Here is a 23,557-nt window from a genome sequence, read left to right on the forward strand (position 1 = left end):
CGGTCTTTCCCTTTCTGACTTCTCTTTCATTTTCCCTCGTTTTCTATTTTCCTTCCCTTTCATTATCAAGAAAATGTCAGACACCTCCCTTTAATACTACCTTCCCAAACAAATTACAGAAGCCATTCAGGAAAAAATTAAAAAAAATTAAAACTACCATCGCCAATTTCTTTTTTTCTTTTATATTAGAGAAGATCCATTAAAACCCAATCTTTATCAACAAAAGAGGAAGACTATGTCTCCTTTTTGATTAATTCTCTTTTCCTTATCTTGTTTTGGTGTACGACCTAATTGTTTTATTCTTTTTATGCATTAGGTATACATTGGATTGGACGTAGAATTTTCATGTTTGGATATTGTTTATATTCAAGCAGTTTCCTTCAGGTTTCTTTAAGTGATTCTTGGGTTGGTGCTGTATTAGTGTTTGATTATATAAAAAATTTCTTATTTGTGGGGAAACATATACTCAAAAGGGTTCATCGTTTTCGTGCTTTTTTGATTAAAAGTTCTTTTTTTAATAAGTATTGATCAGTTTTTGGTTACTTAGGCTTGATTTTGATGTGTTCACTTCAAGATCAAACACCCTTTTGGGAGAAAAGGAATGAGGGTTTATTATCATATCTTTGACAGAGAAAATAACAAGAAGAAGAAGAGAAGAAGAGAGTAGTAAAATTGTCAAATGGGAAACAATTGTGTTGGATCAAGGGCTTCACAATCAATTTGGTGGCTTACACATCCAACAGATTGCTTCCTTAGTCATCATCATGCTAAGAAAGAAGCCATTAAAGGGTTGCCTTACAATAAACAAGAACAGGAATCTACTACTTCACAACCTCAAAACACGCCTCCTGAGCAAATGAAGATAGCTAAAGAAGAGATTAAACAAGCAGCATTGCCTGCATCATCAGCACCCCCAAAACAAGAGGCCAACCAGAAACCAGCATTACCATCACAGCCTAAGGAAGAGATTAAACAAGCACCATTGCCACCAAAACCGAAAGACGAGACGGTACAGTCAGAGGTCAATGGCATCATCAGGAATCAAAGAGGAGAGATTAAATCAACACGGCAAGTGAGTGTCAAAGAAGAGAAAAAACCAGCAGTTCCTCCAAGACCAAGAAAACCACATAATGTAAAGAGATTATATAGTGCAGGGCTTCTGGCAGAATCGGTGTTGAGAACGAAAACAGGTCATCTGAAGGAGTATTACAATTTGGGGAGGAAGTTGGGACACGGGCAATTTGGCACGACTTTTCTTTGTGTTGAGAAAGGGACAGGAAAAGAGTATGCTTGCAAGTCTATTGCAAAAAGGAAACTTTCCACAATTGATGACGTAGAAGATGTCAGAAGAGAAATTCAGATAATGCATCATTTGTCAGGAAATCCTAATGTTATATCAATCAAAGGAGCTTACGAAGATGCAGTGGCGGTTCATGTTGTGATGGAACTGTGTGCTGGTGGTGAGCTCTTTGATAGAATTATCAAGCGCGGACATTATACAGAAAGAAAAGCAGCTCAACTTACAAGGACTATAGTTGGTGTTGTAGAAGCTTGTCATTCTTTAGGAGTCATGCATAGGGACCTCAAGCCTGAGAATTTTCTCTTTGTCAATAATCAGGAGGATTCACCTCTCAAGGCAATAGATTTTGGTTTATCAGTGTTCTTTAAGCCTGGTATGTTTGACTCCTCTTCCTCCTTAAAAAGTCATGTAAATTCTTGCTCTTGTATTTCTCTATCCACCACCAATGTCTTACGAAATGTTGTGAGAAAGGTGAATGTTTTCATTGAATATGATTCAAATAGTACAAATTTGATCGAATGTACTCAGCAGCTATATTCTTGTGAGCATTGATACAGGAAAGGGAGAAAAGACAAGTAACACCGTCAAATTCCTGAATATGCATAGGTTTCTTTGTTATATGCAGTATATAGTTAACAATCCTCACAATACTATTCAATACTTCAAGAAGCTAACGTGACATTTATCTATCAAACAGAATGGATTGCCTCCTGCATACCATTTACCTTCTTATCCTCTGCATAATTTCAGGGGAGATTTTCACTGATGTGGTTGGAAGTCCATACTATGTTGCTCCTGAAGTTCTGAAAAAACGTTATGGTCCAGAAGCAGATGTTTGGAGTGCCGGAGTAATGGTTTACATTCTTTTAAGTGGGGTACCTCCATTTTGGGCTGGTAAGAGTCTCGAGGTCTAAGGTGTCTTGTTACATTGATAGTTCTTAGTTTATATATATAAATCATAATGTTCTGTTTCTCTACTAATATCTTTATGATGCAGAAACCGAGCAGGAAATCTTCGAGGAGGTATTGCACGGTCAGTTGGATTTCACATCCGATCCATGGCCTCATATCTCTGAAAGCGCAAAAGATTTAGTTAGGAGGATGCTTGTCAGGGACCCCAGAAAGCGAATTACAGCCCATGAAGTTCTGTGTAAGTCAATTACAATATGCTTGTCGGGAATATCCCTGCTGTCTTTGCTACTGCTGCTAATTGATGATTTTTGTTTGCTTCAGGTCATCCTTGGGTTCGCGACGATGGGGTTGCTCCAGATAAGCCTCTTGATCCTGCAGTCTTAAGTCGGATGAAGCAGTTTTCTGCAATGAACAAGCTTAAGAAGATGGCTCTTAGAGTAAGTTTTCATCTGGTCTTTTACGCTTGAACCTCTCTTCAATCATAAGTTAAAGTACTTTTTCTTGGCCTTCCATTTAATGCCTGTAGGTTATTGCTGAGAACCTCTCTGAAGAAGAAATTGCTGGGTTGACAGAAATGTTTAAGATGATAGACACAGACAATAGTGGTCAAATTACTTTTGAAGAACTCAAAGTTGGACTGAGAAGATTTGGTGCTAATCTGAACGAGTCTGAAATTTATGATCTTATGCAAGCGGTAAGAATCATACAACTCATTTCTGACATGTAATATAGTTATTTGCAACCAAGAAGTCCCATACACTACCTGAAACTCAAGCCAGATATGGCTATTACTGAATTTTGAAGCGGTTCCTTTTGAAGTTATATTTTGCACAATGTAATGATGAGTGCCATCTCAGAAAAATTCAGAAAGGAAAGGGAAATGAAGTAGTGATGGTTTTAATAATGTGCATGTCTAGATTTGATAATGCTTTTGTTCTGAAATTGCAGGCTGACATTGACAATAGTGGAACCATAGACTATGGTGAGTTCATAGCAGCCACATTGCATCTGAACAAAGTTGAGAGGGAAGATCATCTGTTTGCTGCCTTCTCATACTTTGACAAAGATGGTAGTGGCTATATCACTCTGGATGAACTCCAACAAGCTTGTATCGAATTCGGCATGGAGGATGTTCACTTAGAAGAAATGATACGAGAAGTTGATCAGGATAATGTGAGTACCATAACTTTATATGCTCTTTTTATTAATCCCCATAATTTTGCTCGAATTTGTAGCATTAGTTAACAAACTATCAGCTATTTGATGTTGTTTAGCTCTTTGTTCTAAAGATGCCATAAGGAAAAATCTCTGCAGAACTCATTGATTCTGAGTTTGTTATATAATTGACAGGATGGTCGGATAGATTATAAAGAGTTTGTGGCAATGATGCAGAAAGGGAATAGTGAAATGGGTAAGAATGGTCTGCAGGGTACAAGTTTTAGCATCGGTTTTAGGGAGGCACTGCAAGTTTGTTGACAGTGACAGAAATTAGCAAAGGCTTTTTTGTTTTCACTTTATAATTTCTTCATAGATTTCTATCCATTTCTTCAGGGATTATCAGGTGCAAGCAGTAAATACTAGATGTGCATGTTTTTTTCTCCAGAAGATTTAGAGTATACTATCAGAATGGAAACATAGATTATATTCACATGCCATATGTGAGTCTAAATTTCTTCTTCCCATCTTTTGTATATACCTCTGAAATTGCATGGAAAGATTGTTTTGTTTCTGGCAGGAAAAATAAAAAATCTCATATTGGAAAAAGGTCACTTTTATACTTTGCATAAATATATTAACTGAGAAAAGTTTGTTAATTTTATAAATTTGAGCATAAATATCTAAATAAAAATTATAAACTGCTAAAAACAATAAGGTATAAAAGCTTATAACTTAGGATAAATGATGAATTAATAGGAGCTAAAATTCAATTCTTGAAGGATTATGCTGGCTCATGATTAATGCATTCGGTAGCTGATAACTGATTATTTGGTAAAATTTTATTAGGGGTTGTTAATATGTTAAATGACTATTAAGATATAATTTATTTTATTATATACTATTCAATAATATAAATTAATAAAAATAACTTATATAATTTAAAATGTTAGTTAATTTAATTTAATTTAATTTAATTGTATTTATTATTTAAAATATTTATAAAGATTATATCAAAAGTAGAAATTTCAATTTCACAAATAAAAAATATTTAATTTTAAATGTTATAATTATAAATATTATAATTATTTTTTAACTGTTAGGTATAATTCAAAATAATGATTATTTATTATGAATTGTAAAAAATTAATTATATAAGTTTATCTTAAAGTAAATTACTATTAATAAATTTTAACAAAGATAATGTCATTCAAATAAATAAATAAAAATTAAATTAATTATTACCTGATAAGAAAAAATGTTAAAATAAAACTAATACAATTAAAAACTGATTGGAACGAAATTAACTACCAGCTGCTCAATGAAAAAAAAAATCAGCTATTGGCTGTGTAAAATTTTGGAATCAAATATATTCCATGATTAATTAATGAATGTGGAATATAAAATGACTTTTAATTTACTTATTAAATTATTAGAATTATTAAATGTTCAAAATTGCTAAGGGTGCTTTGGCCAATTCAAATGTTCACCCTAAGTGTATATATATATTAAAATGATGGGTCTCTTGTAACATTTCACATGAACGAATGAAATTCATATATTGACAAAGATATATGGGAATGGGATCCTAAGTACCAATTTGGGAATTATTTTTAAAGATCACAACTCTTTCTTATTTTTTCCCTTTTATATTATATATATATATATGCATAGAAGAGAATATTTACGTGTGAACTTCATTTTCATTATACACTTTTGAGACTAGACCCTACTAACTTGTACATATACATTAATTTTGTGGTGGATTGAACCACAGTTTAAGCAAAAGAAATCCTTGATGTTCAACATATGAAGCTGGTGTAATGTGATAAATATTAGAGACAAATTTATTAAGGAATGGTAGGGCAACTGTAATGGCATTATTTAGCAACTACAAATAGACTTAACTTGCACAAAATGATGCATTTGCTAGGCCACCATTGTTGAGTGGCTGTTTTTCTGCCACTAAGACAAGAGATAAGCTTGTTTTAATGCATTCATAAATGGGGGCATACACAGATAATGTTTATGAACCAGATTAAGATAGCTCAACTTATGTTTGTTTCCTTTTCTCTTCTCATTTCTCATGGATAATTCAATGAATTTCACGACTAAGATTTGCTTTTAAAATTATTATTAGCATAAATTGGAAATACTGTATTATGAAGTAGAAATAATTATCCTTGACATGGTAATTGAAAAGTTTGTGTTCTAAAACTTATATTTCATTGATTTTTCAACTGGTCTTTTATATAATACATGTAAACAGAAATACGAAAAACAGATTAACAACAAAAATATTAATCACATAAAAAATAGTTAATTCTATTAATATTAATAAATGATGGATAAAAAATATTACTAAGAAAAGTATTTAACCATAAATTATCTAATTTTTTTATTTATTTATTGAGATATAAATCTTCATAATATATTTAAATATATTATGTCATTTTTTTTATAAAGACAATAGATTAAAGTATTCACTTCTTACATTTATTATAATAAAAATTACCCCTTCACTGTAATTGAAAATTAGAAATTCCTATAAAACTGAAGTCAGCTAGAAAATAATAAGAACCAAGCCAAACTGATGGGTCTGATTTAAGTTTGGATTGGGTTTTCCAATTTCAGGTTTTGCTCAGTCCTTAAATAAAATGAATGAATGTCAAAAATCAAAGAAATAAAACCTGAAAGAGGAAAGAAAGCTGAAGCCAAAAAAGCCAGCCTTGCTCAAACAGTGCAATGCACCACCCGCATAATCCTGAACACATTGCTAAACCACAAAATCCCATCAAACACGGGACCCATATCCTTTTGAAAATGATTGGGACCTTAATCCAACGGCTCTGATTCCTTCCACCATCATGGTGCGGCTATATCTGCAGCGCACGTTATGACAGCTCAGTACCGGTTGGTGGTACGTGGTGGGTGCTGGGACCCACTCTTGTCCTGGTCTAACGTGAGGCCAATCATGTTGCTCAGTTTGTCCACGCCAGCAATTAGAAAGAAACACACCCACCTGTGACCTGTTAGAGATTGGGACCCACTCATATTTTGATAAGTTTCTCGCCCACGTTGTCAAACAGTGCCTTCTGTTGTCTTCAATCATTAGTTTGGTTCGTACTTTACCATTTTGCCCTTTTTGGTATAATAATTGCCATTCGCAGCATCATTCCTTCCTGTTAATTATTATCTTTTTTCTTAATTTTTATGTTTTAACATTATAGGTTTATGTTTACACAATTCCAAGTTTCCAACTATAAAATTTTAGATTAATAATTAAACTTTCATTATTTAATAAATAATTAATCACTTTATAAAATTTAAATTCATTCTCTTTTTTTTAAAACTGCTTTATTTTTGAAGTTAAAAATAAAAATCATAAGAAATCAAACTATTTAATTTATAAAATAATACTAGAAAATACATAAATATAAATAGTTTATATTTTAGTAATATTGTCTTGATCAAAGTTATTACCCTAAAAATATTCTCTTTGGTTGATGAAGTTGGGGATGGATTTTTTATTTTTTGAACTCTTGGTATAAAAAAACATTGTTGGGTTGGGAATGGGCACACTTCTAAACACAAGAAGAATAAAAAAAAACAATAATGCAAGCAAGGATTTGATGAGATATATCACATGGGTTACAATTGACTTGTGAAAATTGGAATGCAACAAACAATGGGAAGAAATAACACTACATATGCCATGGTTTTTGTTTTTATGGTGTTCTTTTTTTTTTTTTTTGTCTATTAAATATTTAGCTATTTTCGACATATTGTATATAATTATTTTTGGCATATTCCATCTCGTTATTTAATAAGTAATACATATTTTTTTCGATGTTTTAATATAAAACACTTAGATTACATGAAATAAAAAAATAATAATTTTTTTAATTCTAGAAGAAATTTAAAAAAAAAATAAGTTGGGCAAAAATTATATAGTTTTCTTTATAATTAGTTTTAAGTTATGATTTCTATTATTAACATTGCCTCTCTTTCTTTTGCTTTTTTTCTTCTTTCCATGTGGAAGCTCTTTGAGCTCTTTCTTTGTCACCTCCTTCATATTTTCCATGCTTAAGGATTTGTATAATTTATAGGCTTACAACGACCAAAACTAAAAGGGAATTCCATTGTTAACTAACATACTTTAAAAAATATAAAATTCCTTGTACAGCTAGCAATATGCTTAATTTACTGAACAACAATGTAGGGACAACCTTTATTAAGTTTGAATATGTGATTTTCAGATAGATACCATACAACCAATTTAACAAAAACAATTAACTGAAAATTATGAATCACCTTGACAGAGATGTTTTGGTTCATTAATATTTCCAAAACTTAACCATAAAGAAATCTTCAATTATTTGATATAATAATCCTCATTACGATATAAAAATTTAAAAATATAATTTAACGAATGATCTTTTTGATATTCTAATTAATTTATAAAAATTAGAAAGGTATTATATCTTTTTATTGTTGAGAAGAACATTTTCTTGGTTGGTAGGGTGCATGTAAGTTGGAATGTGAATTAGAATATTGTAAATTCATATTTTAGAAGGGTAATTAATATGAAAAAAGTAAAAAATAAAAACCAATTACTTGGCAGTAATTAAATATTCTTTACCCAAGTAAAAAAAAAAGGAGGGGGGGCATTAGAGTAATTCTGAAAACAATTCTCATCAATCTATCCACTTCATGGAAGTGGCCGTCCTACTTTCTTTATCCCCTCTCTGACTCGCTGTCTGTTTTTTTTTTTTTTTCTCTCTGTGTTTCACTGCCATCTCTCTACTATTTGTCGAACCAGAAAGAGTGACAGGGTGGCTCACTAACTTACTCAGCTCACATATATCAATCTTTCTTCGACACCTTTAGTCTCAGATTTTGTCATCACTTCTTCATTACACTTTTACATATATGTATATATTTTCAGGAGTTCTTTTTCCTATTTGCTCTTTAGTCTTTTTCAACAGTTAAAACTTCACTCCTCTTGCCACTACTCAAAGAGGTATGCTGTTCTTTTCTGATCTCATCCTCTTCCATTGTATTTATTTATGCTTCTGTAACGTAATGGAATGTCCAGCTCTAGTTATTTTCCTTTCTTTTGATTTCTTTTTCTTTTTTTGGTAAGTTCTTCTGTTTTGGTTGGTGGGTTAAATTCAATGCTGGATTGTGTCGGATCACTTTCTTGTTTCTGATTTTTGGGTAATTGGCGTTTTTAGTGTTGTTTTGGTTGCTTAAACAAACGAAAAAGAGTCGTTAGAATTTGAAATTAACCCCCTTTCTTGCTTTATTTTTGTACTATCTTGTGAATCTTTGCTTGTTATGATATGATTTATATGTCCACTGATTAATTGCCATGGAAGTGTGGGGAAATATATCTGAATTCTGAAAATTTTGAAACTAAGGTAACTTTTGTTACTTTGAATTCTTACTTCTAGTTCGATACTTTGAAATCATTTCTTGTGTGCATCTTCACTTCTCAAATCAGCCTCTCTACAACCTTCTATCTTAGTGGTCTCATTTGATGGGCTTTGATTTCATGATTTTTAATCATCTAGACTGAGAAATCAAAAAAGCTTTTTGTTTATTTTGTTAAAAGTTGAATTATGTTGGATCTCATTGTATTGAGTTTGATCTTGCTATTGGATGTTTATTTTCAGTGTTTTAAGACCCTTTACTGCTATTGCTGTTTTAGTTTTAGAGTACATTTTATTTATGTTGATTTTAGTTTCTAAGTATTTAACTGTGATCCGTCATTGTATATCTGCACCCTACTTAGCTTGGTAAAATAAGATCATTTTGCTTGACCAAAAATGTAAAATTATGTGTTTGCAGGAGAATCTATAGTTTATTTTTTAGTGAATATTCTCCAACTCAAAGTATGTATAGTATTCAGGAAGTCAATTGAAGTATTAGCTCTCTGGACTTATGCGTGACTGTAGTTTGATGATATTGCCATTGTAACATTGCAGATTTCAGTTCTTCGTTGTGAGAATTTGTAAAATATGGAGTCCGAGAATGCTATTGTGTTGAAGCATGAAAGTGTCTCCGAGGAAATTAATCCTGAAGAATCTGCTTCAGCACCAAGAAAAGAAGAAAAAATTGCTGCTAATGGTCAAGTGCCTATTAATGCCAATGGCACAACTGAGCATGTTGCAAATGTTGATGCCAATGCAAATGTTTCTGAGACAAAACTCTCAAATTCCTTGAAGGTATGATCAATCATGCAATGATTTTGTTCTGATTTGACCCATGTTCTAGTAGTAAATATAATATGCTTTTATTTTCCTCCTTGTCATGTTGATCTGTCTTTGTGCATGCTTAGGAATTGGCTACTCCCAGTTCAAAGAATAACAAAATGTCAAAGGATAAGCCTAATTTGAAAAGCACTGCTTCATTTTCTCGTCACCAGAAGCCATCACTTTCTCAAAGTCTTTCATTTCCAGCAAAAGGAGTTCGTGCTGATAACATGAAAATGAGTATTGATGGACACCCAACGAAAACAATGTCCAAACATGCCAAAGATGATGGCAGAAAAGGCCAGGTCAATTCAAATGGTTCAGGCACTTCGCTGTCCTGTTTAACTCAGCCGAGCAGGCGTCTATCCACTGGAGTGCACTCAAAGGAATCAAGTGGAAATGATACTAAAGCTATCTCCAGGAGGACTACTTTAGCAACAATGCCAAGCAAACAAAAGGCTATGGTAAGTGTTTGTGCTTTAAAATTTTTCCCACTAACTTTCACTTTGTTTTACTAAGTCTCTTCATAATTCCTTTGTTGGTTCTCAGCAGCCTGTGAAGCTGAGTTCTTTGAATGAATCCACCAATTCCCTGCCTGCTGAAGTTTCTGAGTAAGTCATAATCTCCATCCTCTTTTTCTCTCTTTCATTGTTGATAACCCTGTGCTAAAACTTTGAGATTAGATAATCACTCCCTTACAATCTCCATCTAATTGATATAATCTTCTACCTTTCGTTGGTTGATGCAACCGTTTCAAAAGCTATTAATGATTATCTAGAAGCTGGGTTCAGGGAAAGCCTATATCACATTGAAATTTATGCTAATCGATCCTCATGAACTTGCAGGTTAGCTGATAACAATTTAATGCTTGAAACGACCACATTGCCAAGCAAAGAAGATGATGACATTCATTCAACTACTTCGTACTATTTTTATCTTAGACAACCACTATTTTTTATCTGTGCTACACATTTATTGTACTAAGGTTGCTAAATGTTGTGTATTATTCTTATCATTGATCAGAACTGCCACTCCTTGCTCACGGAGAACTAGTGGTTCTGGCTTTTCCTTCAGGTTGGATGAACGTGCAGAAAGGCGGAGGGAGGTTGTTAATGAGCGTTGATTCTCATTTATTCAGCATCTTCTTTTTTTTATTTATTTCCAAAATAATAATCATATTACGGCCTTTGTTCACCAGTTTTTCTCGAAGCTGGAAGAGAAGATCCATGCCAAGGAAATGGAGAAAAATAATCTGCAGGCAAAGTCACAGGTACCATTTTCATTTTCTCCTGAAAGATTATCCCTTTGAACATTTATGTTATGTGTTTGAAAGATTTGGATCTGTATTTTTGTGTTGTTCTTTGTGGTGGTATGCAGGAGAACCAGGAAGCAGAGATCAAGCAACTAAGGAAGAGCTTGACATTTAAAGCTACACCCATGCCAAGTTTTTACAAAGAGCCTCCTCCAAAAGTTGAACTGAAAAAGGTAATACATGCATCAATTATCTGATACCTGTGAAAAACATCATGTACAATATCCTATTCCGTGTCATTAGATTTCAACTTCTTTGCAGTTGAAAACACTGCCAAAATACACTCCTTAAAACCCTAGAAGTTTTTAGTTTTTCTCATAGAATGCTTTCACAATGTGGAAAAATAAATCTTTAAACTAGCTTCCTAACCCTCATAGCGAGTCATTACTTAATGTTTCTTGCGATTGGCATTTATGTTAAGACTTGAGGCTGCATAATATTTTCTGAAATTTCCAGACAATGCCATGCCTTAGTTTCGGAGCCAAATGCTCACCCTTGATGTCCACATCACATTTTTATATAAAAGAAAAAGAAAAAGAAAAGCTGTACTAGGACATTGTGGTAGTTAGAGGAAATGTTTCTAATTCAACAAAATAATGTATTTTTTAGTGCAATGATAGTGTATTCCTGTGGCTTTTATTTGCCTTCACAATTTTCTTTCTCTGGAAGAATTGCCATAGGTGCTTATATTCTGATAGGAAAGTTGCCAACTAAAATTGTGATTTATCTTAATTGCTCGATGTCTCTTTTGTATCTTAATGCTCTGATATTATCTGGAGAGGGTATGCACACAAGTATTTTTGGTGCAGAGTTTGCAGGCCTGGTAGCTCACTTCTTAGATGGATATAGGAACACCATTGCTAGTCATAAAAATCTTGGTGAAGATATGCATAGGAGCAAATGCATATGCTAGTTCGATTCTGAATTCATCTAGTTTCACAGCATTTGACATTAGAATAAGAATACTGTCTGCTAACTGTTGCAGATACCTACTACCCGTCCAATATCACCAAAGCTCGGAAGGAACAAAGGCTTAACTGCTTCAATGAACGGCTCCATAGAAGGTGGTGGGTCTTCTCTTAGCCCGCGATCTTCTCATAGTCCACGTCTTGTGAACCAAGAATCAAACAAGTCAACCAAGAGAACTCAAAGAAATGGTAACAAAGATGCAGTTGCTTCAAAGACATCAATCAAGAAGTCTCAACCTAAGCTTCAGCCTCGGCAAAGTGTGGCCAACGGAATATCAAAACCAAAGCCAGCAGAGGCAGAGAACCAAAACCCTGAAGCATATGCTGGAATAGCTGAAGAAAGCCATATTAATTCTGTGAACCTTCCTATAAGTGAGAATAGAGTTGAAACCATGCCTGAAAAGAATCCTTCTCAGGATGTCAAGGAACTGGTTTTGAGTTCTCCCAACCCTGAGATTATGCCCCCAGAAGTCATAGTTGGAGGTTGAGGCTTGAGAACATTATTGTTACTATATCTTGTATCTATAGATTTTGATGTTCAAAATTCCATGTTGTTGTGAATATATTGTTGTATTTTGGGGTATGACATTTTTTTGGAATACTATATATTGTAAACCAGTAAGAGTAACATAAACCAATTCATTAGGCTCCATGTAAGCGTGTGTATTCTTTCATTTAACTGTATTGAAGTATTTAACAAAAGTTGATAGGGCGCTGAATTTTTTGGGTTCCATTAATATTTGATGCACACATGCTGGAAAGAAGTGACTATTGCATCAGAAACATCAAATCCGATCCTAGAAGGGTAGCAGATGGAGCTTCGCAAGCATACATGGAAGTAAGATGAAGGACTCCCATCTTCCAGCAGGTAAAAGAGTAATTCTTCCCTTCTTTGAGATAGACAAAAGAAAGATCAAAGGTGGGGGATCTGAACAAAGAAGTTATAGCAGCTTCAAGAACCATATAGCTGTGTTTAGACAATTTCTGAGCAGTTGAGCCTTGATAGCACAAGAGCACAAAGAGATGCTGTCTTTTTCTTGCATAGAACAGGAGATGCAGAAGAGTGGTCATTAAAAAGTGGCTCTTGGGTATACCTCCAATCATTGCGGATGTTGCTTAGTTAGTTAGGTTGGTTAAAGAGTTATGTAATCTTATCATATTGGTGAACAGGGAAGCAAATAAGGCTGTCAGCTAACTAACTGTCCAATCCTTAAATGTTCCAATTGGAGGTAATGGAATAAACTTTGGGGAAGTAATTCAATGATCAATTCTTTCCACACAGTACACAAAACAAATAGGAAAATAACTTCTTTTTTCTCTGCTGTGTGTTTGTGTTTTTCTCCACTTCCTTTCTTGAATTTTTTTTTCTTAAGCTGTTTCCGGAATCCGATATTTTTGGATAAGCAGACAATCGCTTATACTTTCTTCAACAATGGACTCGAAAAAACATAAAAATATTAAAATTAAAAAAGAATATTCAAATAGTATATGCTACTATTACTTTGGTACCTGTTTTGAAACTTTTGTTGTATTGAGCTGAACTGTACCAAATTGAACTAGCATAAACAAAACATATAACAAAAAGTTTTTTCTGCATATATCCAGGAAACTGTATTTTATATATATAATAGATAAACCTATATTTGTTAATAAAAATTTGGGCTCGCTTAAGCACGTGAATTTTAAATAAGTATAATGGTATCGGCTCGGGCTCGACTCCTTTAAATAACGAGTGGTTCTCAAATCTAAATTTTTAGATTCATTTAATGTACGAATTAAGTCTGAACAGATTAAATCTCGACTGACCTCTCGATATAATTAAAATATATGTAAAAACTGTTATTAGATATATGAATTTAATTGCCACAGTGTTTAAATTTATCCAATTTAATTGAGCATATTAATTTTAAATATCAAAAAATTAGACTCAATCAAGATTAATCAAGTAATAACTTTTCAAATAAAAAGTAATATATTTTAAATTCATCCGATTCAATTTTCTTCTCTCTTTTTCTATCCCCGGGCAGAAAACCTGAATTAGCAGCAGCTTTTTTCGCAGTTTCGGCTTCAAATATATTTTTGGCCATTTTGGCGGGCGAAACCCTCCATCTTCCATTTAATTTTAAAATATTTACTTTTCTTTAGTTCTTTATGATTTTGCTATTTTTACTTCTCTTGGCTTCTTTTTTTTTTTTTTTTCCTCTTTTTATGATGAGATGTTAGAGCTTCTTTTCCCGGGGAGGTAGGAGTCTAGCTTTCTATTTCAAGAGAGAGCCCCTCTTGTTTTCAGTTTATTAGGATTTTTGTATTACCAAACCTGCCAACAATGCATCTAAATGGTTAGCTAAAAAGCAAGTTGCAGGAAAGTCCCTCGTTCGCTTGGGTCCTCAAGTTCTTGTTTACTCCCTATTTTTGGTAGTGGACAAGTGCGACTCCTAATTACTCCTTTTAAGGTTCTAGAGGCTCTTTTATCTAAAAACATTAGTAGTAATCAAGAATTGAGAAAGCAATATATCAAGTTTGCAAATATAAAGGATCAATCACGGTCTTCAATTGATGTTTGATATATCTGTTAGGCCTCCAATCAACTTCTATTATGGTTTTGAAACATAGTTAATACAGCTTGTCAAAATTCAGGCTGTCCGGACTTGATCGGATTTGAATTCTTTTAAGTTTTTGTCTAAGTTGAGCCTCACTTGCTTATGTAGGTTTAAAATTTTGATCAAGTCCAGCGCTTTTAAAAATATACAAATTTTTACTTTAATTTTTCAAGATGGCCAAACTTACTGTGCAAACTTCAAAGAAACGATCTTTTAAAATCTGTCTAAAGAATAATCAAATTATATTCATGTTCATGCAAGTTTAAAATAAAATTATATATTTAAGCCTGAAAATTTTTAGATAAATTTAAGCGGGTTAGAAGGCGATATAATCAAAATTTACAATGGAATATATGGCATATTAAGCCAAAAGTGATAGGTAAAGCTCATGTTGTCGACCTCTTGTCCATCAGTGAGTGATTCCTCGTATGTGTAAAGACCTAGCAGCAAACTTGTCGTTGGTTACTAGAATAATGCCTCTATGTAATTGCAGTTTTTGTTGGCCGTTGTTCCGGTCGAGCACTCTTTTTCTTTGTCTAATTCCATCTTACCAAACAAGATTGACTTCTGACCAACCCGCGAAGGGTTGTGAGGTTGGACCAGGTACGAGGAATGAATCTATATCAATTTCGGACCTCAACATCCTACTACTCATGGTGTTTCACGATGGGCTGGTGGAACTTCCCGCAGGTTGTGGGGTCGGAGAATCTTTCTTACTAGGATGGATGCTTTCATTCAATGGGCAAGGAGCTTCATGTCACCTCCACGCTTATTCAGAAGGTGTTCGGTCTACCACACCTGCCAATCAGATAAGCAACTGAACTGCCTTAAGAAAGGGCGTCAAACAAAGGAAGCTAGCCTATTAGCTATTCTAGCCAAGCCCGAATCTCTATCTCTTAGTTAGCCAGGATTGAAACCTCTTATCAATGGAAAGTTGTCCATTGATAACTTTTCTTTATATTTATATAAGGAAAGATCACTCCTAATTAGAGAAGGTAATGACATGAACGACAAGAAGTAAGGAAGGGGGAAGAATGAGAGTTAGTTTCGATCTCTTAAGGTAGGTCGATGTCTACGCATTGGGACTTTTTGAAAATACTCTAAAATCAATAAATAATAGCATTTTTATTATGTATGTTATTTTTTAAAAACAAATGTTATTTTTTTAATTTTTTTCAAATTTACAGTAATTTTTTCCAGTCGTTTCTTAATTCTTTTTTTATTGTTTTTAAATAATCTTATCCAAAAACAACAATAACAAAAAAATAAAAAAAATCAACCAAAATCATAAATTTAAAAAAAAAGTTAAAGAAATTGTATCTTTAATATTTTAACACAGTAAAAATAAAAAGTAAAATAAAAATTATAAATTTGATATATAAAAATAATGGACATTTAAGATATATTTTCATAAATGTTTGGCAAAGTTGGTGATTCCTTGACAACCAAAAATTTTGTGAAGCTGAAATTGGAAAGCTACAACCAACACTAAAGCTTTAGGATTGAACATTTTTCTTGTCTTAAAATTTTCTGAGATGGGTGGAACAAATAATGTAGGATGCATGTAGAATTATGTTTGGTATGATTCACCATTACATTACATATTTCATTATTTTGTTTGGTTGTTAAATTATTTTTCATGTAATATAATGATAATTACACAATGTAATCAATTATCCTTAATTTGATGTATGCTCAATATACATAAAATCTATGTAATCATAGTTACTTATAATATATTTATATTTATATTTATTTTTTATTTTTTATTAATTTAATTTAAACATCTTCAACTACCAGATTCTGATACTAGCGACTGGATTCTAATTTTCTTATATAATTTTAATATTATTTTTAAATAATTTATTTAATATTTTATTTCTATACTAACTATTATAAATAAATTAAATCTTAAAATAAAAATTATAATAACATTACATTACGCATATTTTTTGTTATAAACAAACATAGTACTAAAATGATGAATACGTTGCATTGCATTACTTCTTTGATTTAATTTTTTAATTTATTACATTACATTTCATTTTGCTCTACCAAACATAGCCTAAGTTGAATCGTATCAATAGAGAAAATCAGAATAGTAGATTAATGCCTAAATGTGCAAATAATATCTGATTATTTGATTTAACAATATTATTAGATGTAAATAATATATGACTACTATATATATATATATACGTAATTTATTAATTATAGTATTTCTTACTGAACTTTTTAATATATATTTTTTGTTATATTCTTATTTTGATATTAATAGATTGAACGATATCACTCAGTTTTACGTTTTAAATTTATTTTTTAACAGACTGATAAAATATTTAATGAATTATATATATATGAAATAGGTACTAAAATAATATAAATATGAATATCATTTTCTAAAACTGTTTGGAATAAATTTATCAAAGTACAGTCTTGAATGTATCACATATACAAACAACGGTAAATAATAATTATATATTATACATATACTAGATTAATGTTACCTTGTTACTCCACAACTTAATGTAAAAATGTGATATAACTAATAATCGAGGCTAAACAGACCTTTGCTGAGACTTGGCATGCGTATTAAACGAATTTCAATATTGAACATTAAAAATTTGCTCTATTCACATGAATCAAAATGAGTCCTTATCAAGTTGCTTATGATTCGATTGCAGGATTAGTGAAACAATCATATTAAAATGTGTCAAAATATGACAATCAAACAACCTGTGTTAGGTCATTCAGGCGTAACATATGCAACTGATAACAAAAAAAAGCAGTTTATATTATGTGTCTAATTAGACATGAAGTAATTAACACTTTGTAATTTAGAGCTCTCTTGTCTAATCTCAAAAAATAACATCATTTCTCGCCAGCTTTAATGATTTCATTGTTTTCCTTTATCAGACTAAGGGTTAAGCTAATTTAGTTTCTCCATCTTGTAATCAGCATATTTTTTATTTTTTTTTAATTTAGCTACGTGTACACGTAGCAAGTGAATAATGATGTATTATGAATCAACTGTCAACTTCCCCAGAAAAAAGAAGAATTGAGTGAAGAAAAAGGGAGAAAACGGGGAAGGTGAAAAATAACTTAATTTTACTTGGTAAGGCCAAAAGGTGAAGTTTGATGTTGAATATATGTTAGTAAAATAGGCAGCATAACTACAGAAATTAACATGTTATGATGAATGAAGAAGAATAGTGAAGTTTGATTTGCTTGGAAAGCAAGTTTTTGTTGTTGTGAAAGGAAGGCAAAACCTAACTAAACTTGGTTGGTAGACTAGTTCACTGCCAGGCCAAAAGTTACATTCCAGCCCCTTACACTGGGACTCATCACTCACTCCCCATATAGATACAGATACAGATACAGATACAGACCCATATCAATTTTTCACTGCAACTTGGAGTTTTTGGTGTACAAAGCCACCTTAATGTATTTGGTAATGAAAACTAGAGATCATCAATTCATATTCAATGTCAATTTCTGCTGCTTTTAGAAGGGGCAGGGCAGATAGTATTGAAGGTAACCCTCAATTAATTAGGTAGCTTAGAGTTGTTTGCAATTGCATAAATAATTGGTGATAATGAGAACACTGATTAGAGATAATTTGCATATACACCTTAAATTAGTAATCCACTGATCTAATATCTTTTTCAGCAATAGAGTTAGTTGGGGCATAATTTAATATCAGAGCATTGACTCTCAATTTTTCAATCCTCCAATGCCACAAAATGGAAAGTGAAGAATCCAAATTCCACCTTCTCAAGAAAGACAAAGTGCAACTTAACAGGCAATCTAGGCATAAGTAGATGCCTCCTCAGTTAGCATGGAATAATTCCCTTCCTCCTAACCACTTGTTTTAGCTACCCAGCTGTATCCACCTTGTTTACATAATATATTTTGATGTCATTTCATTTTTTGGTACCTCACCTCCTCTTTTGTTCTTTGCTCTGGTCTTCTTTTCTTTCTCTTTTTCTTTTTCCTTAGGAAAAAAAAGATGTATAAATATAGGCTAGTTGTATAGAGGCCTTGTGATTGTTATTACAATAAAGAAATATCTTGTAGTTTATTTTGTTGCCATTTATTTTTATATTGCAAGAATATGTTCTTGTCACAATTATATGAAAATGCATCAAATCACATGTTGGTAGGTTTATTTGTTATTATTTTTTGCCATTACATGTTTTTTTTTTTTTTTTGTTCCTATCAACCTTTCTTTCTTTCAATTTTTCTTTTTCTTTTTCTTTTTCTTTTTCTTTTTAAGTTTTCTTTTTCAATTAGCCATGTTTTGGTTAGGTCTGCAAATTAATTAATCAAAAGAAAGGGAAAAGAAATGGATCAGTAAAGTCAATGCCCCACCACTGACATTGACATTTCAATTTCCAGTTTTTTTTAGGTGTGACTGAATAAAAACTTAATAAAATTGTATTTTAGCTATTAAAATAATGTTAGTTTTTCAAGATTGCTTAAAATTTGCTTTGACTTTTAATAAAACTTAAATAGCCATTTTCCGAAGTTACTCCAATTTTTAAAAAAACAAAACCAAAAAGGTTAAAAATGATTATCATCAGTTTCCCTAATTATCAACCCAATAATTGACAATGATAGGTTAGGTTTTCTCTCATCTTTTACTTTTTCATTTTGCATTTCTGTTTTCTTTATTCATTTCATTACGTAGCAACAAAAGGCATCAACGTGAAGGACCAGCTACTTGTGCTATCATAACTTTTAGTTTATTTTATATTAATAAACACAGGAGAAAATACCAAATAATAGGGTCTGTTTCCATGTCCAAATAAAATTAATAAATAAAAAAACACAACGAAGAAGAAAAAAAGAAAATCTTTTTCAGTTTGATTCACAAGCAACGGAGGCAGAGCCAGCCAGGCCCTAAGAAAGAACACAACCCGTGACTAGAAAGACTTTAGGACAGCAAAAATAATTAAAAAACAAAAAGACAAAAGTTTTCCAAGGTTGTTCATGCATACATTGACAGTGAATCATACATTTAACAAGGAAAAAGAAAAAGAAAAATTAAAATTTTAAAAAAAAAATTAATTAAAAAATTGATATGTAATTACAGTAATTATGACAAAATAACAACAAACTCTCTCTCTTATGTTGGAATTTTCTGAGGAAATCATTCATACAAAGCCATTGCTCCATCCCCTTCAATTTGTGATTTTTATTACACAAAAGTCTTTCCTGCAATTCCCATTAAAGTAAAAAGAATTATTAGTAATAAATCACAAGATCGATCGCCCAGTAAAATTATAAAGATTGGAGAGAGTAACAAGATTCATGAAACAGAACATACCATTTCTCTATTGGTTTTCATGGTTCCATCTTTACTATTATTAAGATTTTATAGCTGTGCAGATTCATTGATGACACGTACTGAATTGCGAATCCTGTCCAAAAGCTCCAAGCATTCTACAAGCTACTTCCATTAATTTCCCTGCACATGCAAAATAATTAACATAAACTTGCAAGTCAACTAGAATTAATGAATGAATGAATGAATGCATCAGCATTACCATGCACAATTTAAAGATTTGACAGAGTACCCAGTTGGGCTAATTAATTCTTAATGTAAGTATAAACAATTACCCCCCAACTACAAATCTGTATTACAAAAATATTCGGGGTCAGCTGAATAAATAGGGTTAGAAGACAGAACAAATCATGCCAGCTTATTATACAGATATTCTAAAACAATAATAATAATAATAAAAGGGCATGCAGCAATAAAGTGTGGAAGTTAATTATTGACTCTCTGTTGTTGGCATCTTAGTTGTGGTGGTGGGGTAGGAGAATGTGGCTCACAGCTATGAAATCCTTTGGATACTACTGATTTCTGTTCACTACTACTATACTACCCCCCATCACACACGGACGCAATAATCCTTGTCGCCGCCGCCGCCGCCGCCGTCGGTGGGGTGGCAAGGGCCATTGAATTCTTGGAAGTAATATTGCCCCCTTTTCATCATTAATTATTTAACAACTCTCTTTTTACTTCCAGTTATGTAGACTTTTTATACCAGATTCAAGTGCTTGAAAAGACTCTTAAAACCATATTCACTTTCACCGTGGCCGCCACCGACAAATGCACGCCCGTTTTGTTCTAATGGTTCATGGAAAAGTGGGTGCGTAATTACCTTGGCTTGAGCCAACACAGAATTAACTATTATGTCAACTAAGGTGGTCATGAGACAACCCTCCATTAAGTTAGTGCATTAACACATAATCTATCATTAAACTGGATCCTTGGATGCTTGAGAGACGGGTGTTGGAAGATGCTTACAGTGCTAGACAAAACACATCAAAAAGCTGAAAGGACTGCAATTACAAAGTGGGTATCATTCTCATCTGCCCCACCACCAAAGACTTAATCATCACCACATGTACTAAAACTATCGTTTGTTATCTAATTATCCCTATCACAATTAAACACCAATCTTTATCAAGAAAAAAGAACACACAGCCTAACCCTGCACCGACACGAATTTTACAGTCTCTTAATTCTCAATTACAGCCTAAGACCAACATAATTATCAATTAATCCAAAGAAAATCAGCATCCAGAAAAAACAAAGGAAAAGAAAAAACAGAACTTTGATCAAGAAATCATACCTCTCCTGGCCTTAGTGACAACCTTGACCGAGGTGGTGGGTTTTGCATCAGTAGTCTCTTTCTCCTCCTCAGGGAACAAAACACCATCAATACCTTGCACTGAAATCCTTCCATCTGAGTAAATGTCAGGATCAAACAAATACGCAGACCCATCACCCGATCCAAATTTAACAGACCCATCAGCCTCCTGTGCAACAACCTTATGTGGCAAACGCAAAGTATCATACTTTACTTTCCCAAATCTCCTGACTGCATTGTACATACTCTCTTCTGTTTGATACTCGGGTATTATATGATAGTAGATAATCTGCTCCGGTGCACCCGGCTCGCTCAACTGGTCCGTTGTAAGTTTAGCCATAGCTTCATCATTTGGTGCCAACACGGTTAACACATACCCTTCTGATACAAGCCGGCCCATTTCGGTGGCTAGTGAAGTTAGGTTCACTAATATATCAGCCATTTCATTATACCCACCATAATGTAATAGTGTTTGGATAAAGTCCTTCACCTGACTCTCCCCATCAAAGTGATGGTGAGGTCCGCCAGGTCCCGGCGCTGGTGCCGGAGCCAAGGAAGGACCTGGTGCCATTGCATCGTATATTGGCAGCACAGGGGGTGCACCTACTGGCACTGGGGCTGCTGGTTTTTTAAGCCTGTGGGTTCTTGGATCCACCTCCGGCGCGCCTTCCGGTAACACTGCTGATATGGATCTGAGACTTCTCCTTCTGTTGAAATCTTCTTGTACTGATTGTGGAATTAATAGCCTCTCGATTCCATGGATAACTCCGTCTGGTCTGATCACATCGTCGGGTCTAACTAACTCAGCTGAATCAACAACTTTCTTGCCGGAATCTCTGACGTCTAAGTGAAGATGATTGTTGGATAAAGTGATGTGCCAGGTAGGGTTTGATGCATCTGTAGGCCAGTCACTGGATCCGACTCTTTTGGGTATAATGTGGAACATCAAAAGAGTCTGAAGAGACTTGAGATTCCCCGGTTCAAGCAAGAAACGCTTGAACTCAGGGTCAAGTTGTCGCTCTAAAGCTTCATTTCTCGGTGCAAAGATGGTAATATTGTGTTTACCGACAGATTCCTCAAGGGTCTGCAGAAGGAGAGCCTTTTCAACGAGTTCAGCTAACTCAGTGTAATGGGAATCAAGAAGCGCAACGAGAACTGAGTTAGAGTTGATTCCAGAATTAGACGAAGGTTTCGAAGATGAGTTTTGTGGCAATGCTGAAGAAAAAGAAGAAAAGAAAAAGAAAAAGAAAGTGAATAACAAGAACTTGGAGACACCATAGATGTGAGGATCCATGGTGCTCTGTCTCAAAGAAAGATCAAGAAAAATAAATGAGGTTTGAAGGGGGAGGGGGGAAAAGATCAAAACTTTAGGGAAAATGGGTATTGGGTTTTCTTAGAGTGAATTAATGTGGAGGGAAGTGAGGGATAGATGGTGGGGGGGTGTTATGTTTAAGTGATAATGGGTTTGGGTTTTGCTTAGAGAAGAGAAAAAGTAGGAGAAAGGTATGAAAGGAGACTTGACAAGTAATGTATTGTATTGGAATGAGCCTTGCACTGAACTGTGCTGAATAAGAGACAGACAGACTACTACTAAGTAGTATTTTTTTTTTTTTTTGGTTTTCTTTTTAAGACCAAAAAGAAAATTAGAAAAATAGAAAGAGAGTAAATGCTTATAATTTAGTGTAAGGGGCAGGACAGGCTGGAAGTGGGGATCACACGGGAAGACTTACAAATGTAGCGCTGTCATCAGCCGCACGGCTTCTTTTCACTCTCTTGTTTTTAGTTCGACTTCAACCAATTTCACCTTTTTCACCCATTTACTCTTAAAGCTTGCAACATATTAGGGCTGGAAACCCAACTCATCCACCAAAATACAACTAAAACTGATTTTAAAATATTGATTTAAATTATATCCTAAATTTATTTAAATATTAAAAATATTTATTTTTAAAAAATATAAATTTTTACTTTTATAATGAATATAAAGAAATGGTCATTTTCTATTGTATATTCTAAAATATATTAAATTTTTTAATTTATTTACTTGAGAAGAAAAAATTGTTATATTTATGTTCTAATGTGTTTACTAAATTATGGGACTACTATTAGTCTGTTACTAGAAAAGGTATTAGTTGTTAAAAATTAAAAGTACAATTAATGCAACTATGATCCGGACTCTAAGCACTTTAGCAATATGGACTTTTTTGAGTTCATAAATTTTACTTTTACAATTGACATTTGTACAATGCCTAATAACCAAAATCATATTTCCAGGCCTTGCTTTTGCAATTTCTTTTACCATAAAATTGTATTTTATTCACACATTTTGATTATAGTTTTTCTGATTTTTATAATTGATTAATGTTTCTAACACATATCTCCATTCGGATG

The 23,557-nt window shown here is 33.0% G+C and overlaps 3 protein-coding genes across 4 annotated transcripts; 2 read left to right on the plus strand and 1 right to left on the minus strand.

Moving 5' to 3' along the window:
- On the plus strand, window positions 1-3,903 carry LOC8259786 (calcium-dependent protein kinase 26). Its single transcript, XM_002524045.4, has 7 exons — window positions 1-1,673; window positions 2,051-2,194; window positions 2,298-2,450; window positions 2,534-2,649; window positions 2,739-2,906; window positions 3,161-3,385; window positions 3,563-3,903. Exons 1-7 carry the CDS (start codon window positions 680-682, stop codon window positions 3,686-3,688), a joined length of 1,926 nt encoding a protein of 641 aa, XP_002524091.1. The 5' UTR covers window positions 1-679; the 3' UTR covers window positions 3,689-3,903.
- Window positions 3,904-8,124: 4,221 nt separating this feature from the next.
- On the plus strand, window positions 8,125-12,556 carry LOC8259788 (protein WVD2-like 4). Of its 2 annotated transcripts, none has more exons than XM_002524047.4 (9): window positions 8,125-8,390; window positions 9,358-9,597; window positions 9,711-10,088; window positions 10,177-10,235; window positions 10,470-10,547; window positions 10,648-10,729; window positions 10,823-10,894; window positions 11,002-11,109; window positions 11,922-12,556. In XM_002524047.4, exons 2-9 carry the CDS (start codon window positions 9,391-9,393, stop codon window positions 12,390-12,392), a joined length of 1,455 nt encoding a protein of 484 aa, XP_002524093.1. In that variant the 5' UTR covers window positions 8,125-8,390; window positions 9,358-9,390; the 3' UTR covers window positions 12,393-12,556. The 2 variants fall into 2 exon arrangements, with proteins under 2 accessions (XP_002524093.1, XP_015577807.1); XM_015722321.3 differs by having other exon boundaries at window positions 8,126-8,390; window positions 10,174-10,235.
- Window positions 12,557-19,342: 6,786 nt separating this feature from the next.
- On the minus strand, window positions 19,343-22,790 carry LOC8259789 (fasciclin-like arabinogalactan protein 16). The gene is made up of 3 exons (XM_002524048.4): window positions 21,149-22,790; window positions 19,834-19,974; window positions 19,343-19,721 (listed from the first exon to the last, which is right to left on the minus strand). The coding sequence occupies exons 1-2, from the start codon at window positions 22,458-22,460 to the stop codon at window positions 19,898-19,900; spliced, it is 1,389 nt and encodes a 462-aa protein (XP_002524094.1). The 5' UTR covers window positions 22,461-22,790; the 3' UTR covers window positions 19,343-19,721; window positions 19,834-19,897.
- Window positions 22,791-23,557: the final 767 nt, after the last annotated feature.

Source organism: Ricinus communis, chromosome 10, assembly GCF_019578655.1.
Source record: "Ricinus communis isolate WT05 ecotype wild-type chromosome 10, ASM1957865v1, whole genome shotgun sequence".
NCBI lineage: Eukaryota > Viridiplantae > Streptophyta > Magnoliopsida > Malpighiales > Euphorbiaceae > Ricinus > Ricinus communis.

What these genes read in the sequence shown, in the direction of transcription:
- LOC8259786 (XM_002524045.4), top strand. Translation starts at nt 680, where the DNA reads ATGGGAAACAATTGTGTTGGATCAAGGGCTTCACAATCAATTTGGTGG. An exon ending in TACAGCCCATGAAGTTCTGT is followed by an intron (nt 2,451 to 2,533) that starts GTAAGTCAATTA and finishes TGTTTGCTTCAG; the next exon opens with GTCATCCTTGGGTTCGCGAC. An exon ending in TTAAGAAGATGGCTCTTAGA is followed by an intron (nt 2,650 to 2,738) that starts GTAAGTTTTCAT and finishes TAATGCCTGTAG; the next exon opens with GTTATTGCTGAGAACCTCTC.
- LOC8259788 (XM_015722321.3), top strand. Translation starts at nt 9,391, where the DNA reads ATGGAGTCCGAGAATGCTATTGTGTTGAAGCATGAAAGTGTCTCCGAG. An exon ending in CAAGCAAACAAAAGGCTATG is followed by an intron (nt 10,089 to 10,173) that starts GTAAGTGTTTGT and finishes GTTGGTTCTCAG; the next exon opens with CAGCCTGTGAAGCTGAGTTC. An exon ending in GACATTCATTCAACTACTTC is followed by an intron (nt 10,548 to 10,647) that starts GTACTATTTTTA and finishes ATCATTGATCAG; the next exon opens with AACTGCCACTCCTTGCTCAC.
- LOC8259789 (XM_002524048.4), bottom strand. Translation starts at nt 22,460, where the DNA reads ATGGATCCTCACATCTATGGTGTCTCCAAGTTCTTGTTATTCACTTTC. An exon ending in TGTCACTAAGGCCAGGAGAG is followed by an intron (nt 19,975 to 21,148) that starts GTATGATTTCTT and finishes TTGCATGTGCAG; the next exon opens with GGAAATTAATGGAAGTAGCT.